The sequence below is a fragment of the Solanum tuberosum genome, unplaced genomic scaffold, assembly GCF_000226075.1.
Source record: "Solanum tuberosum cultivar DM 1-3 516 R44 unplaced genomic scaffold, SolTub_3.0 scf00143, whole genome shotgun sequence".
NCBI classification, from domain to species: Eukaryota; Viridiplantae; Streptophyta; class Magnoliopsida; order Solanales; family Solanaceae; genus Solanum; species Solanum tuberosum.
This window is the reverse complement of record NW_006239068.1, coordinates 299,121-312,648: the sequence shown is the minus strand read 5'-3', so window position 1 is coordinate 312,648 and position 13,528 is coordinate 299,121. Positions and strand designations below refer to the sequence as shown.

At 35.0% G+C, this 13,528-nt stretch overlaps 1 protein-coding gene across 2 annotated transcripts; it reads left to right on the top strand.

Annotated features, from left to right (window-relative positions):
* The first annotated feature begins 2,840 nt into the window (after positions 1 to 2,840).
* LOC102605537 (peroxisomal fatty acid beta-oxidation multifunctional protein AIM1-like) lies at positions 2,841 to 13,494 on the top strand. Of its 2 annotated transcripts, XM_006352093.2 has the most exons (18): positions 2,843 to 3,135; positions 3,207 to 3,278; positions 3,721 to 3,783; positions 3,873 to 3,929; positions 4,062 to 4,129; positions 4,209 to 4,290; positions 4,389 to 4,444; positions 4,913 to 5,215; positions 5,301 to 5,387; positions 6,088 to 6,262; positions 6,397 to 6,518; positions 8,987 to 9,150; positions 9,597 to 9,851; positions 11,177 to 11,298; positions 11,374 to 11,495; positions 11,653 to 11,801; positions 12,694 to 12,832; positions 13,274 to 13,494. In XM_006352093.2, the coding sequence occupies exons 1-18, from the start codon at positions 3,042 to 3,044 to the stop codon at positions 13,316 to 13,318; spliced, it is 2,175 nt and encodes a 724-aa protein (XP_006352155.1). In that variant the 5' UTR covers positions 2,843 to 3,041; the 3' UTR covers positions 13,319 to 13,494. The 2 variants fall into 2 exon arrangements, with proteins under 2 accessions (XP_006352154.1, XP_006352155.1); XM_006352092.2 differs by having other exon boundaries at positions 2,841 to 3,135; positions 11,177 to 11,495.
* The last annotated feature ends 34 nt before the right edge of the window (positions 13,495 to 13,528 follow it).

The window sequence follows — 13,528 nt, the reverse complement described above, 5'->3', positions numbered from 1 at the left end:
TGTATGTATCGAAAATACGAATATTACCGAAGGATCATATGTAAGCTTAATAAAATAGTTCAATCTCGTGCGAAGCACGGATAATTTATAGCAATTGAAAATATTTTTAAATCATTTAACAAATTTGGTTGACTAATTGGAATAGAAGAAGTAACATATATTATTTGAAAATAACGTCAAAATTTCCAAAATTCACAATAAATTAGCAACGGAATATATTTATGATTATTCACGTGAATTGGAATAGGAGTAACATATACTATTCAAAAATGACGTAAAAAATACTATAAATCACAACAGATTAATAACTTCAAATATTTTTTTTTTTAAACATATAAAAAATTGATTCATTCTTGAAATTTTATTTATATCACATAAATTGATTCAAAAAATTAACATATATTGAGCTTATGCCAACACGAACTCCCATATATATATATATCTAGTTTGGAAATATTTGTGGACAAAAGCAAGTTTAAATAAAAAATGTGTAACAACCAATAAGTTCCAACTTGGTCGTCAGCTTTTGAAACCAGCAGTGATTTACATTTAACAACCAACACTATTCATTTGTAGTCTATTTGCCAGCCTACAATTTGGCTGCAATTTCCTGCATAAACTTATATGCTTTCTTTATTTGTTTTTCCTGGTCCATGATGTTTTGTTTTGTTTTACTTTATTTATGACCGCAGAGGCACATCCAAGATTAAGAATTTGAGGGTTCTAATTTTTTATTTTAAAAAGTGTAAAATATTTTCATATTATCAATCATTTTATTAGAAATTCATAAGTTAATATACATATTACTTATTTAATTTTTTTAGTATAAATCTAAAATCTATAGAAAAAATATTGAATTCGTCTAAACCACAAACCCCTACCTAGCTTCACCTTTATTTCTGTCTTTGAGGTACTTTGATTCAAGTCAAATTCAACTCAACCGGTGTGGAAAGTGCAAAGAAACTAGTGGTCAACTATATTTGTTATTTTCTTTAGAAAGTCAAGTCTCTTCTCTTTAAAGAAAACAAAATATTAGCTAAAGTTTTAACAACCAACACTATGTTGTTATGTTGCTTATCTACTTCTTTTCTATTTATTGAGAGTATTGTTCAATATTCAATTACTCATACCTAGTATGTTATTGAGATATATGATGAGATAGATATGATTCTTTAGCTTTTAATTAAAAGTGTTGATTTTTTAAATTTTGACTATGAAAAAAAAAATCTTTATAGAGAAAAACTACATAAATAAGCCATAAAACACAAGATAATTACATATTCATATCCCAATCTAAAGTAATTTAAGAAATATTTATTCTCTCAAATTTTTTTATAGCCCATATTTCCATTTATTAAGGTTGTTAATTTTCGCTTAACTAATACTAAATCAATGTCATATACTGTATTGGTACCATTAAGGCTGATAATTTTGCTTAATTGATACTAAATCAGTATATATATACTGTATTGTTATCACAAAGGTTTCTTATTCATATATTACTCATTAGTCAATGCTACTATAATAGTATATATACATTTTTATGGTATCATTAAGGTTTCTTGTTTACGTCCCACTCAATCTATTCTTATAGTATAATTGACTAATGAATAATTTATGAACAAGAAACCTCAATATATATATATATATAAAATTTAATATAAGTTAAACGAAATTAGTTGGGAGTGTATACTGTAATTATTTAGTGGGATATGAATATAAAAGGGTATATGTTAATAATTATTTTGCTTTTACGAGGTATTTGCTTAGTTTCCCCTTTATATGTGTGACTTCTCTTTTAATGGCCTAATGTTGTATGAATTTTCTTAGAAACTTTCCCCTAAAGACGCAAAAATAGAGGCCTAATTACTTGGTTTAGCGGGAAAATATGTTTTTCAAAAAGTAACACAAAATGCATACAATTTTTATTTTAAAAATACAATATGGTAAACATATAATTGTCATACAAAAAATATACAATTATGTTGTTGTATGCATTTGTGTGTCGTGTATATGTCAACTGATACATTGGACATACAAATAACAAGCAATTTATTGGTCTTCTTCCTGTTTGAGTTTTAATATGAAATTCCAGCCAAACTCAATTTTAATCTTCGTCAAATTACCTCAAAATTGACATAAACACTTCAAAAATTTATTTTAAATAGTTGCAATAACACCAATTTTTAACAAATAACAATTTCACAAAATTCAATTTTTCGAAATCCACGCTTTGAAACTTTTTAATGGTGGTCAATAGAGCTTTAAATGAAGTTTACACTACTAATAAAAGACAAAACAAACCTCCAAAGTCAGTTATCACAAAAACTTGACCTCAAATCGTAGATCAAAACGAATCTTAATCAAAATATCAAACCGATCTCAAGAGGTCGGTAGAAGAAGGTTCATATACATTTTTTTTATATTAATTATATATAGAATCGATCTCAGCAAATCGATTCTCAATTTTTTAAAAATGCTGATCTTTTGAAAAAAAAAAGGAAGCAAAATTAAAATTCTGAACAATAGTTGTCCACTATACACTTGACACACCCCTTAAGAAACAATAAATAATAGGGGTAATACTACTGTTTTATCCTTTGACTTTATTAAATTTAATACTTTGATAAATGTGTTAGCTAATAAATAATATTTAATAACAACGATAAAATCGACACAAAAAGTAAATTATCTCTGAATTTTCCAAAAATAACAAATATTGTTAGACAACTATTTTAATATAGGGAATATTTATTATTGGACGGAGGAAAAAAATATAGGTGGAAAATGAATTCACGGCGACCACTCATGAAAAATGTAGTCCTGTAAAGTTTGCCATTGCGAAATTGCTCTCTAATTACTTTCCAACACATGCAGCTTTTCCTTCCTCGCGGCCCACGAAAAACACCCACTCACCTCACTATTAAATACTCCGTATAATTCACCACTACCAAATTACTTCCTTATTTAAGCCCTTTTTCGTTTTCTCTTTCTCCTCGATCGCCAAAATACTCCATTTTTTCGAATCAAGGAAGTAGAAAATGGCTCCTGTTAAGGTGACGATGGAGGTGGGAACCGACGGCGTCGCCGTTATCACCATTTTTAATCCTCCGGTCAATGCTTTAGCTATTCCAAGTAAGCTTATTCGTTTCTCTCCCAATTTCAATTCATGTGTTTGGATTGGATTTTGATTGTGGTGGTTTCAGTTATCGCTGGATTGAAGGAGAAGTGGACTGAAGCGACTATGAGGAACGATGTTAAAGCTATTGTTTTGACTGGTCAGTTCTCTCAATTCTGCTCACTAATTAGTTCTTCGTAATTTAGTGAGTTTTATGACAAACCTGTATCCATTTTATTCTAATTTAAGCATGTCTAAAGCATATACATACCTCCGGCAATTGTTTTCAACTATAAAATAAATTTAACTTTCTACGGGACTTGTTCATGAACTGTTCGTGATATGTTGCTTTATGGATTTTTTTAAGTTCAATTATTTGGTACTTTCGGCGTTTTCCTTAACTACGCATGGGGTGATTTTTGCATAGCTGGTTCAAGGCCAGCCTAAATAAAGGAGGTTGGTAATTAGTTAAAAATATAGTTATAATTTGATGAATCATATTGGAGTTCTAGTATTCATTGAGGCGTATATGTGTTTTTGCGTAATTATCATTTGAATTTTCCCTTGCATCTTATGTTTATGTTCTTTGTATTTTTATGCAGGAAATGGGGGGAGATTTTCTGGTGGTTTTGATATCAATGTTTTTCAGAAGGTTCATGCGAATGGTAGGATTACTTTGGTTTCATCTTTGTACATTTCAACTTGTGTCTCAGTGAATACATCCTTGTTGAAAAATGGAATTGGATTGTTGCAGGGGATACATCTCAGATGCCTGATGTTTCTGTTGATCTTGTGGTTAACACGATGGAAGGTAGTTGACACTGTTTAAATCACAATTTCAGATCCATTATACAGCTCTTTTTTCTCCTGGTGCTTCTCTGTATCATTCTATAGTCCATTGTCATTTACAAATCTCTCAATCCTGTTATTTTTGTAAGTTTAGATGGTAAAAAGCCTGCAGTTGCTGCCATAGAAGGACTTGCACTGGGAGGTGGCTTAGAATTGGCATTGGTTTGTGATCTCTATAAACTTGTCCCATCTTTGTATCTATTTCTTGGCGAGCCAATTAAGTAGTGTATGCTTTTTGCAGGGATGCCATGCACGAATTGCTGCACCACGAGCACAACTGGGGTTGCCAGAGCTCAGTCTTGGAGTCATGCCTGGATTTGGAGGTAACTCTGCCACATAATGCTTGTCGCACTTGAGTGTAGGTTTAGAATTCTCTTCCTTTACCTACTAACTAAGCATAGAGAAAATATTTCTTCTTAAGGTACACAACGTCTTCCGAGGCTTATAGGGTTGTCTAAAGCTGTTGAACTTATGATGGTAAGTCATTTATCTTCTTTTCAGTAAAACAAACTGGAACTTGTGACTTTCTTTCCCCTGATTTTAAACTCTGTTAGATTCCCAGACTAGTTTATTTGATCTATCAATTCATTTCCAAATTAACTGTTGGGGGGATCAATGCATGTCCTGGTTGGACCATGTTAATAGAACTGTTTACAGTTATTCTTGTCACTATATTGTGATTGGAGATCTCTTTGTTATGACAACTCCTAAATAAAATGGAGCAAAATTATGATGTAATGTCCTTCTTAGATGTAAGCATGGTTCAACTTCTGATCGTTTGCTGATCTCTGTGTTCTAAAGTTTATATGCTCATCCTGACAATGACCTCTATTTAGTTTCCAATATGTGCTCAATGTATCAGATTGTTTCTGTTCTTACTTAAATTTTGTAAATCAATCAAGTGAATCATCAAAATGGCCTTTATATTGCAAACAATTTTCGCAGACATCTAAACCAATAATGTCTGAGGAAGGGAAGAAGCTTGGTCTCATTGATGCCGTTGTCCCTTCATCAGAGTTGTTAAAAGTATCTAGACAGTGGGCACTTGATATTGCAGAAAGGCGCAAGCCTTGGATGCGTTCCCTTCACAAGACAGACAAAATTGGTTCCCTTTCAGAAGCGCATGAAATACTGAAGGTGGCTAGGGAACAAGTGAAACAGACAGCTAAGAATATGCCTCAGCACTTGGCGTGCATTGAGGTAATTGAAGAAGGCATCATCCATGGAGGATATAATGGGGTTCTCAAGGTATTTTTTCCCAGTCAACAATATCTTTGTGTCGTAAACACCTTCTCTCAAGATGGCATAACAACTCTTTTTGAATGTTTTGCAGGAAGCTAAAGTATTCAAGGACCTTGTATTGTCAGATACATCAAAGGGTCTTGTTCATATATTTTTTTCTCAACGGGCAACATCGAAGGTATGGTACAGTAATCCTGAACCGTGAAGGGTATGAATCTACACTATGTGATTTGTGATGCTTTGCATGAAGCTTGGAGTTCCTTGTAGGCATCTTTATTTGAGCAGGCAAGAATGAATAGGAAATTACTGGGATGACTACAACTTATGCACCCTCTAAGTCTTACCAATCCTCTAGTTAGCTGCTTTAGCTTTGACTCATTTTCTTGAAACTACTGTTTATTATTAAACTGGATTCTTGATTGCAGATTATCAATTTAAAAAAAAATTATGTATCAGTAATTCCATATTCAAGAGATTAATGCATTAGCCGTACAAAACTATCTGCTTACATAAAAAGTCTCTATAAAGAATGATTACACATGTGATTAAGCAATAGCTTGTTGATCCTTTTCTTTTGCTGATTTAGTTTGGTTTATTCTTCTTGAGATTTGATGTTGGAATGGGTTTTCTTGATGTGTGTAAAGTTTGTTATCAGTAAAATTTCCTATGGTTACATAGATTCTGTGGATCTGTTTCATGTAATGAACTTGTACAGTTACTAGTTTATATTTTATACCATTTTCATTAAGTTTGTATTCTTATAGCTTTTGATCCCCTCCCAACTTTTTACTTTTTGAAATATGTACTTAGATGTCTGCATTCCCTCTGAGTCATTCTATTCTTCTTGTGTGATGACCTTTGGTTTCATAACTGACCAGGTGCCTAATGTCACTGATATTGGCCTCAAACCTAGGACAGTCAAGAAAGTTGCTGTAATAGGTGGAGGTTTAATGGGTTCAGGCATAGCTACAGCCCTTGCCCTTAGCAACACAATTGTTATACTTAAGGAAATTAATTCTGAGTTTCTTCAGAAGGGGATGAAAGCTATTGAAGGTTGTCGTTACACTTTTTTATGACAGTTAAAATTACATACCTCTAGTCATTTAGTCGATGATGCCTGTTATTCTTGACAGTCCCTTAGTGGTCTTTATGTGTAGAAACTTATGAGGATGTATCTTATATTACAGCAAATGTCAGCGGACTGGTAGCTAGAAAGAAATTGCCACAGGATAAAGCAGATAAAGCCCTTTCAATGGTTAAAGGTGCACTAGATTATTCAGATTTTAAGGATGTGGATATGGTCATAGAGGTGAGCTGCTGAACTTATGTTTTGCTGTTAAATGTTCATAATCTTTTCCTCTTTCTCATTTGTCTTCACGCGGCTTCTTGAACACCCTAGTATGAGAAATAAAGACTCAGGAAAAATATTAGTATTCAAATACATAAAAGTATTGAGCCCTATTTATATACAGACTTTACAGAATACATAATACCTATCTACCAAAGTGGGACACTCAGTATAACTATCTAATGCAGAGATTTCAAGGGTGTACATAAGCCTTGAAGCAAAGCTCAAAACATGTTGAGCACTTCGCCTCACTTAATGTGTGCTTCAGTGTTGTCATCAAGGTTCTAATACATACTTTTCCTTGCCACTGAGCCTCTTTTGAAGAGGCAACACAAACAATTGATATTTCACTTTATCGTAATTTTTCATTCATGCTTATAATTATTAGTCTCTATACATACACACACATGTACACAATAAAAGGTCATTAAAAAGAGGGTAGAATCAAATGGCTAACAAATGCAAGTCTTAAAGGACATCCAAAAATGTAAAAAAAATATAATTTAGAATGACCGAGGATATGGGATTGGCTTGTCCATTTTCTTTTGTTTTTGCTTAGAACCCATTGACTAAATTAACAACGGGAAGAGTTTGAATAGCTGATATTTGAAAAAAGTGATTTATCATCAGAAAAGGGATGAGTTCATGACCTCAAGAGTATTGGAGTGTGAAATACAAGCAACAAAATTATCAGCAAAAAAGGTATTAGTCTGAACAATAGAGGCTACTTGTGGAGATGTCTGCATACTAGCTCAATACTTAAAAGAATTCATTATATCTTTCTTCAGATAAATAAAACATAAGTATTTTTGGGTGGTCAACCGTGCAAAGAATAGCATACTTCAGGAGTGTGCCCATGCTTATTACACTAACCGAACTTGAGTTGAGATCTTGCAAATCGACCTCCTCCCCGTCGATTCTCCATAATCTGAGATGTTCAATTTTTCATTGTTTGAGATGCGAGAATAGAGAGGAGGCAATGGTTGGTGATGAGATCATTGTGATCGGGTGATGGAGAAAGGAGAAATCAGAAAAATAGTTCATGTAGAAACTGTAGGACCAGCCAAAATCTAGTTGCGCAAGGAATCAAGGTCATTAGGAAGTCCAACAAGTGTAAGAACTAGAAACATCTTTTGTCGTTGCTCCTGTTTTTGTCAACACTAGCAATAAGTCAGTAACTGGCATTAACTTCTCAAATAAGGTCGTGACTGTCTATACCTGTCCCAATTAAGTAGATGTATCTGATTCCCGTTTCTTTAAGTGCATCCAAGATATCACATCATAAAAATGAGACATGTCATTAGTATATAAAGTGCAAGCCTTTTCTCAAATCGAACAACATGTTTGGAATGGACGAAACAAGGCCATCAATAGATTGCCACAAGAGACTACATAGTAGAGCGTCAATATTCTCCCACCGTGCTCGAGCCTTTGTTTTTCTCTCACTAGCCTTTTTTATTAAGTAATCTTGAACACCTTGACCCGTGACCACAATTCAATTGAGAAAGCTCAAGCTGAATAGTTTGAACTTCCCATTAAGGGTTTTGAAGTAATCATTGGACTTACTTTCCAACTTTCATATATCTTGAACTAAACACATCAATCCCAAAAGGCATGGTTGAATTGATGAGAGTTCTAAGCAAATAATCACAAAATATAACCGAGAAGAAAGTGACAGAAAAGTTGATGGCTGACAGAGGTTGCCCAGAAAGTCACCCGAAGATAATCTGAAATTAAGTAAGAGAGCTCCAAAAGTTCAGCCGAGCTCCAATGAGCAATAGCTTTTCTGGAAGACTGCTGGAAAACACGACTGTGGCTGGGAAAATCTGAAAACTCGCTGGAAAAGCTGACTGGAGTCGACAGATTAGGGTTTGGGTGATCAGAAATCAGCCAAAAAGGGATATTTTGGTCCTGACAGCTAGGAGATCTCCAAGTTACCAATCTGCTTAGGTCAAAGAGGATCACACACCAATGCATGGTCTGACATGTCACCGACACCGTAGCTTCAGGTGGCTCGTGAGAATGCGTGACGGTGGATCTGTCAGAGCAGTTTTCTGGGGTTTGTTCTGAGGAATCTTGTGTTGTTGTTTTTGCACAATACTGATAGAAAATGCACTTTGAGCAAACACATACTTATTCCACCGGAAAATTGCTTGCATGTACATTGCACCATGGTATTTTCTCACCAATGCTCTAATGCCATGTAAGAAATGAAGACTCATGCAAAATATCATTCAGATGCGTAAAATAATTGTCTTATACTGAGTCCGATTTATATACAAAGTTTACACGATACATAATACATATTTACCAATGTGGGGAACACAGTACAACTATTTAACACCTACTATTGCAACAATGGGGATGATCAGAATTTTGATTCTTGATTTGTTGTAATTCTGGCGGTCTCACTCTCATCTTGTTTGCAGGCTGTTATTGAAAATGTTCCACTAAAACAGAAAATATTTAGCGAGATTGAGAAGGTATGCCCTCCACATTGTATTTTGGCAACTAACACATCTACTATTGACCTCAACATTATTGGAGAAAATACCACATCCAAGGATCGGATTATCGGGGCCCACTTTTTCAGGTATGAAGTCATGCATGGCAAAGTTTTGTATAGTTGTGACTAATATGGGAAATATGACCACTAAAAGAGAAGGGTAAACGTGCAATTTCAAAAATAGAAATACAACAATGTGAAACAAAAATTTGATATTGAATACTTGCTCGTGAGACTAGCTTCGAGGGACAAGGTTTTTTTCATGTATCTTGTACTTCAATTCCTCTTTATCTTTTGCGCTTAGTGGATGGAAGATGGGATTTTTAGAAGTAAAAGCTAAATTACACTGACATCTAGGAAGCATATTATTATCTGAATACAGATAAATGAATAGCAACGTAATGATTCTGCTAGAAGAGGGTAATCTTCAAGTTATGTAACAATTCTTTGAATATAAATGCAGGCAGTTACCAATTTACTACAACAGCATCTTTTCCTGTTCCAACTGCTAACTTGGTTTTTGTTGTGGTCAGTCCTGCTCACATTATGCCTTTGCTGGAGATAGTACGAACTGAGAAGACATCTGCCCAAGCAATTCTTGACCTTATGGCTGTTGGAAAGGCAATTAAAAAAGTACCTGTTGTGGTGGGAAATTGTACTGGATTTGCTGTCAATAGAACCTTCTTTCCCTACTCCCAGGGTGCACATATTCTGGTTAATCTAGGAGTGGATGTCTTCAGGATTGACACGCAAATTGCCAGCTTTGGTCTCCCTATGGGTCCCTTCCAGTAATTCTCTTCCTTACTAAATTATCATATGTAGCTGCATTTTCATTTCATACAAGATAAAACATATCAAAACGAAACCGGGTAGGTGATCTCTGCTGATGCAATTCTTTTTCATTTCTTTAGCTTATAACAGCTTTAAGATGACTAGTCCTTGTGTTCCATTCTATGTAACACTCCATCCTTTTGGTTTGTTTAATTCATTGACATCTTTCTATATTTGGAAATGCTTTAATATGCATATTCCCATCTTACCTTTAATGTCATGCTCTGATAAGAATGATGTGGCATGACGGATATCACAAGATTTTAAGATATTTTTGGTAGGTAATATTCATATAGCTTATGTGTCAGAAGGCTTCTTTCTTTCTTAAACTCTGTACTTAGTCAAACACCAACATACAACATGGAATGAAGGGAATATTATATTTCAATGATACAAATTTCTAAATGCATCCACAGACAGAAATATCAGTGAAAATATTGTTCAGATTCAGTTTTCTATACATCAAAAGGGAGTGCCATGTTTCTTGACTTGTTAAGAGGCTTTTACTGATTGATTTAAAAGCACCCAAGAGTGTGGCCTGGTGGTGGTCATAGAAGTGGGTTGAGAATCATGGCTCTCAAGTTCAAATCCCAGCGGAGAAAAAAACACTAGGTGATTTCTTTCCATCTGTTCAAGCATCTATGCTGGTGAGGTAGCGGTTACCTAGTGGAATTAGTTTAGGTAAACACAAGCTGGTCCTGGCGGCACAGTTTTTTGAAAAAAGCTGGGCATGTCAACAAGTGGTTCTTCCCATGCTATCACAGTCTATGTTGCTCGGACTCTTAAAAATGTCAACGGGTGCGTGTTGGATTCGCCAAAAGTAGTGTATTTTTGACGAATCCGACATGGGTGCGGCATCAAAAGTGAAGAGTCCGCGCAACTAAGATCACAGTACACAAGAAAAATTAGAGAGTGCAGCAGTTGTCTTCTGTTATATATTATAGGTTGAGAATTGAATAGGTGCATGCCTCCTGTCCCTTTATTTTAGTTGGACTTTGATGATTGTTATAATATACTGCATTTGTTTGCTTAGAAATTTTGTAAGGAACGCAGAGGGAAACAGTCATCTTCTTTGTTAGTTGCTATATTAAGGTGTTTGTTGGCTCAAATGGCATGCTTTGTACTCCTATCCATAGCTATTTGTAAGGAACGCAGAGGGAAACAGTCATCTTCTTTGTTAGTTGCTATATTAAGGTGTTTGTTGGCTCAAATGGCATGCTTTGTACTCCTATCCATAGCTATGTTAGTTTGGTATGAAAATAATTGCTTAAGCATCTTGCAGGCTTCAGGATTTAACAGGATATGGAGTGGCTGTTGCTGTAGGGAAAGAATTTCGTTCAGCTTTTTCTGATCGCACTTTTAAGTCTCCGTTGATCGACCTTCTTATAAAAAGTGGTAGAAATGGTAATGTTGCAAGTCTGTATCTTTTGTGTTGTTGCTTCACTGTCTTGCTTTTCACCATTGATACTGGTTTTGCAGGTAAAAACAACGGAAAAGGCTACTATATTTATGAGAAGGGAAGTAAGCCAAGACCCGATTTTACTGTGCTTCCAATTATTGAGGAATCAAGAAAGCTCGCCAACATAATGCCTGGAGGAAAGGTATCTCTATCTAAGAAAAACACTTGCAAAGGAAAAATCTCTATCTAAGTAAAATGGGTTTAAAGATGCAGGAACGGACTATATGTTCAAAGGGGCCTGTTGAGTTCTAACTTAATGAGAATAACAGTGTTTGTCTTTTTTGTGAATTTTCTCGCAGCCAATATCTGTCACTGACCAAGAAATTGTTGAGATGATACTCTTTCCAGTTGTGAATGAGGCATGTCGTGTTTTGGATGAAGGGATAGTAGTCCGAGCCTCTGACCTTGATGTCACATCTGTCCTTGGAATGAGTTTTCCATCTTACCGGTTAGTTTGTCTAAGCTTTTCTGGAAATCAACACTAATTTGTTACCCTCCATATTAGAGTCACCCTCCATATTAAAGTCAAATTATGTCTTGAAACTTGTTCCAAGTGATTACTAGTTACTACTAGGGATGTTAAATGGGCGAGTTGGGCAAAATTTGGGGGGTCAAAATGAGCTGAGATAACAAGTGGGTTGGTCAATGATCCTTCCAAAAGTTACTTGGGCTGAAATGGTTAAGAAACGTGTCATAACCAGCTCGACAATTCTTACTATATTTTTAGTTTCTTTGTTTATTTTTTTGTACTTTGTTTAAGTGCCTAATAAATATTTTTGTTTATTATGGATATATACAACATATCAACAAAAAAAAAAGTCGTCTTACAAATATTTTGATTAGATTTCTCATGGGTCAGTTTTAGCTATATTAGCACAACTTTTAGATTGCTGAATTGAGCAAGTCAAAATGGAATGAATTAATAAATGGGCGGGCCAGAATGGGTTAGGTGGGGTGGGTCATGCTTTCATGGGCGAATTACTACTGATTCAGATGTGTGGACAATGGGAGCTAAACATGAAATCTTTAGAAAGCTTTCAATAGGATGCGAGGGCTTGTGCATCCTTAAGATAGAACTATTAACCAAAAGACATGAAGATAATTACTCAGAAAGAAAAGGAAAAGGAAAAGGAGGTAGAGTGGAAAGAACGGAAGGATTGGGAAGAGTCTTAAACTAAAACAGCTACCACTATATTTCCTCAACTCCCGAAACCTAAGGATGAGAAATCATGACCTTGTATTTTAAACCCTGTCCTAACATTTCGTATCTGGTAATATTATCTCTATTAAAATTTTAAACATCTACAAAATGATTTTGACAATGATGCTGTTTTTGGCAGAGGTGGTATTGTTTTCTGGGCTGACACTGTTGGTGCTGGATATATCTATAGAAGTCTTAAGAAGTGGTCAGAACTATATGGTAATTTCTTCAAGCCCTCAAGGTTCTTGGAAGAGAGAGCAACAAAGGGCATCCCCTTGGTAAGAACTTGACTCATTACCATTATGCATTTTAAGATCTTTCAAGCTGTTCACTGTATCTTTGCTTCAAATTTGTTCATTCTGTCTATTAATTTTGATAATCAATATGCATATACAGTTGAAATTTCAATAATTGATTACCGTAAGTATCAATAGCTAGTTAGTAGTCACCAGTTCTGAGCTTCCACTGTTGCCAAACCAAACAAAAAAAGGGGCTGTTAAGTCATGTTTTGAAGGGATAATGAACTAGGGAAAGGACATGATGATGTAATTGTTGCACTGTCCCTATCTGTCAACATCATCGATATGTGGTCAATCTGGGACAAAACATTGCCGCTGACTGCTGTTAGTTGCATTCATTTTAACTCAGATTGCTTGTCATATTGTTCTGTGCATATGTTAAAATCATTACTGATTGGTATATCATTCCTTGTGCTGCAGAGTGCACCTTCTTCTACGTCTTCAGTTTCAAGGTCACGCATGTAAGCAGTGTGTACTCAATGTTCCTACAACTGGGAAACAAGATGAATTTGAAATATAGACCTGTAGAGGGGCACGTAGGTCATGCCTATAAGCAGTGCAGGTATAGTGTATTGCAACATTTCCGTGGCTCCTAGTAGAGTTCATTTTCAAGTTAGTTGAGTGAATGCACCAACTTTATATATTCCACCCCCACCCCCACCCCCTCCCCCTCCC

Bases quoted from the DNA above. Each gene is read 5' to 3' on its own strand.
- LOC102605537 (XM_006352092.2), top strand. From the start codon at position 3,042: ATGGCTCCTGTTAAGGTGACGATGGAGGTGGGAACCGACGGCGTCGCC. The intron at 3,784-3,872 runs GTAGGATTACTT...GGATTGTTGCAG, and splicing joins TCAGAAGGTTCATGCGAATG to GGGATACATCTCAGATGCCT. The intron at 5,216-5,300 runs GTATTTTTTCCC...AATGTTTTGCAG, and splicing joins GATATAATGGGGTTCTCAAG to GAAGCTAAAGTATTCAAGGA.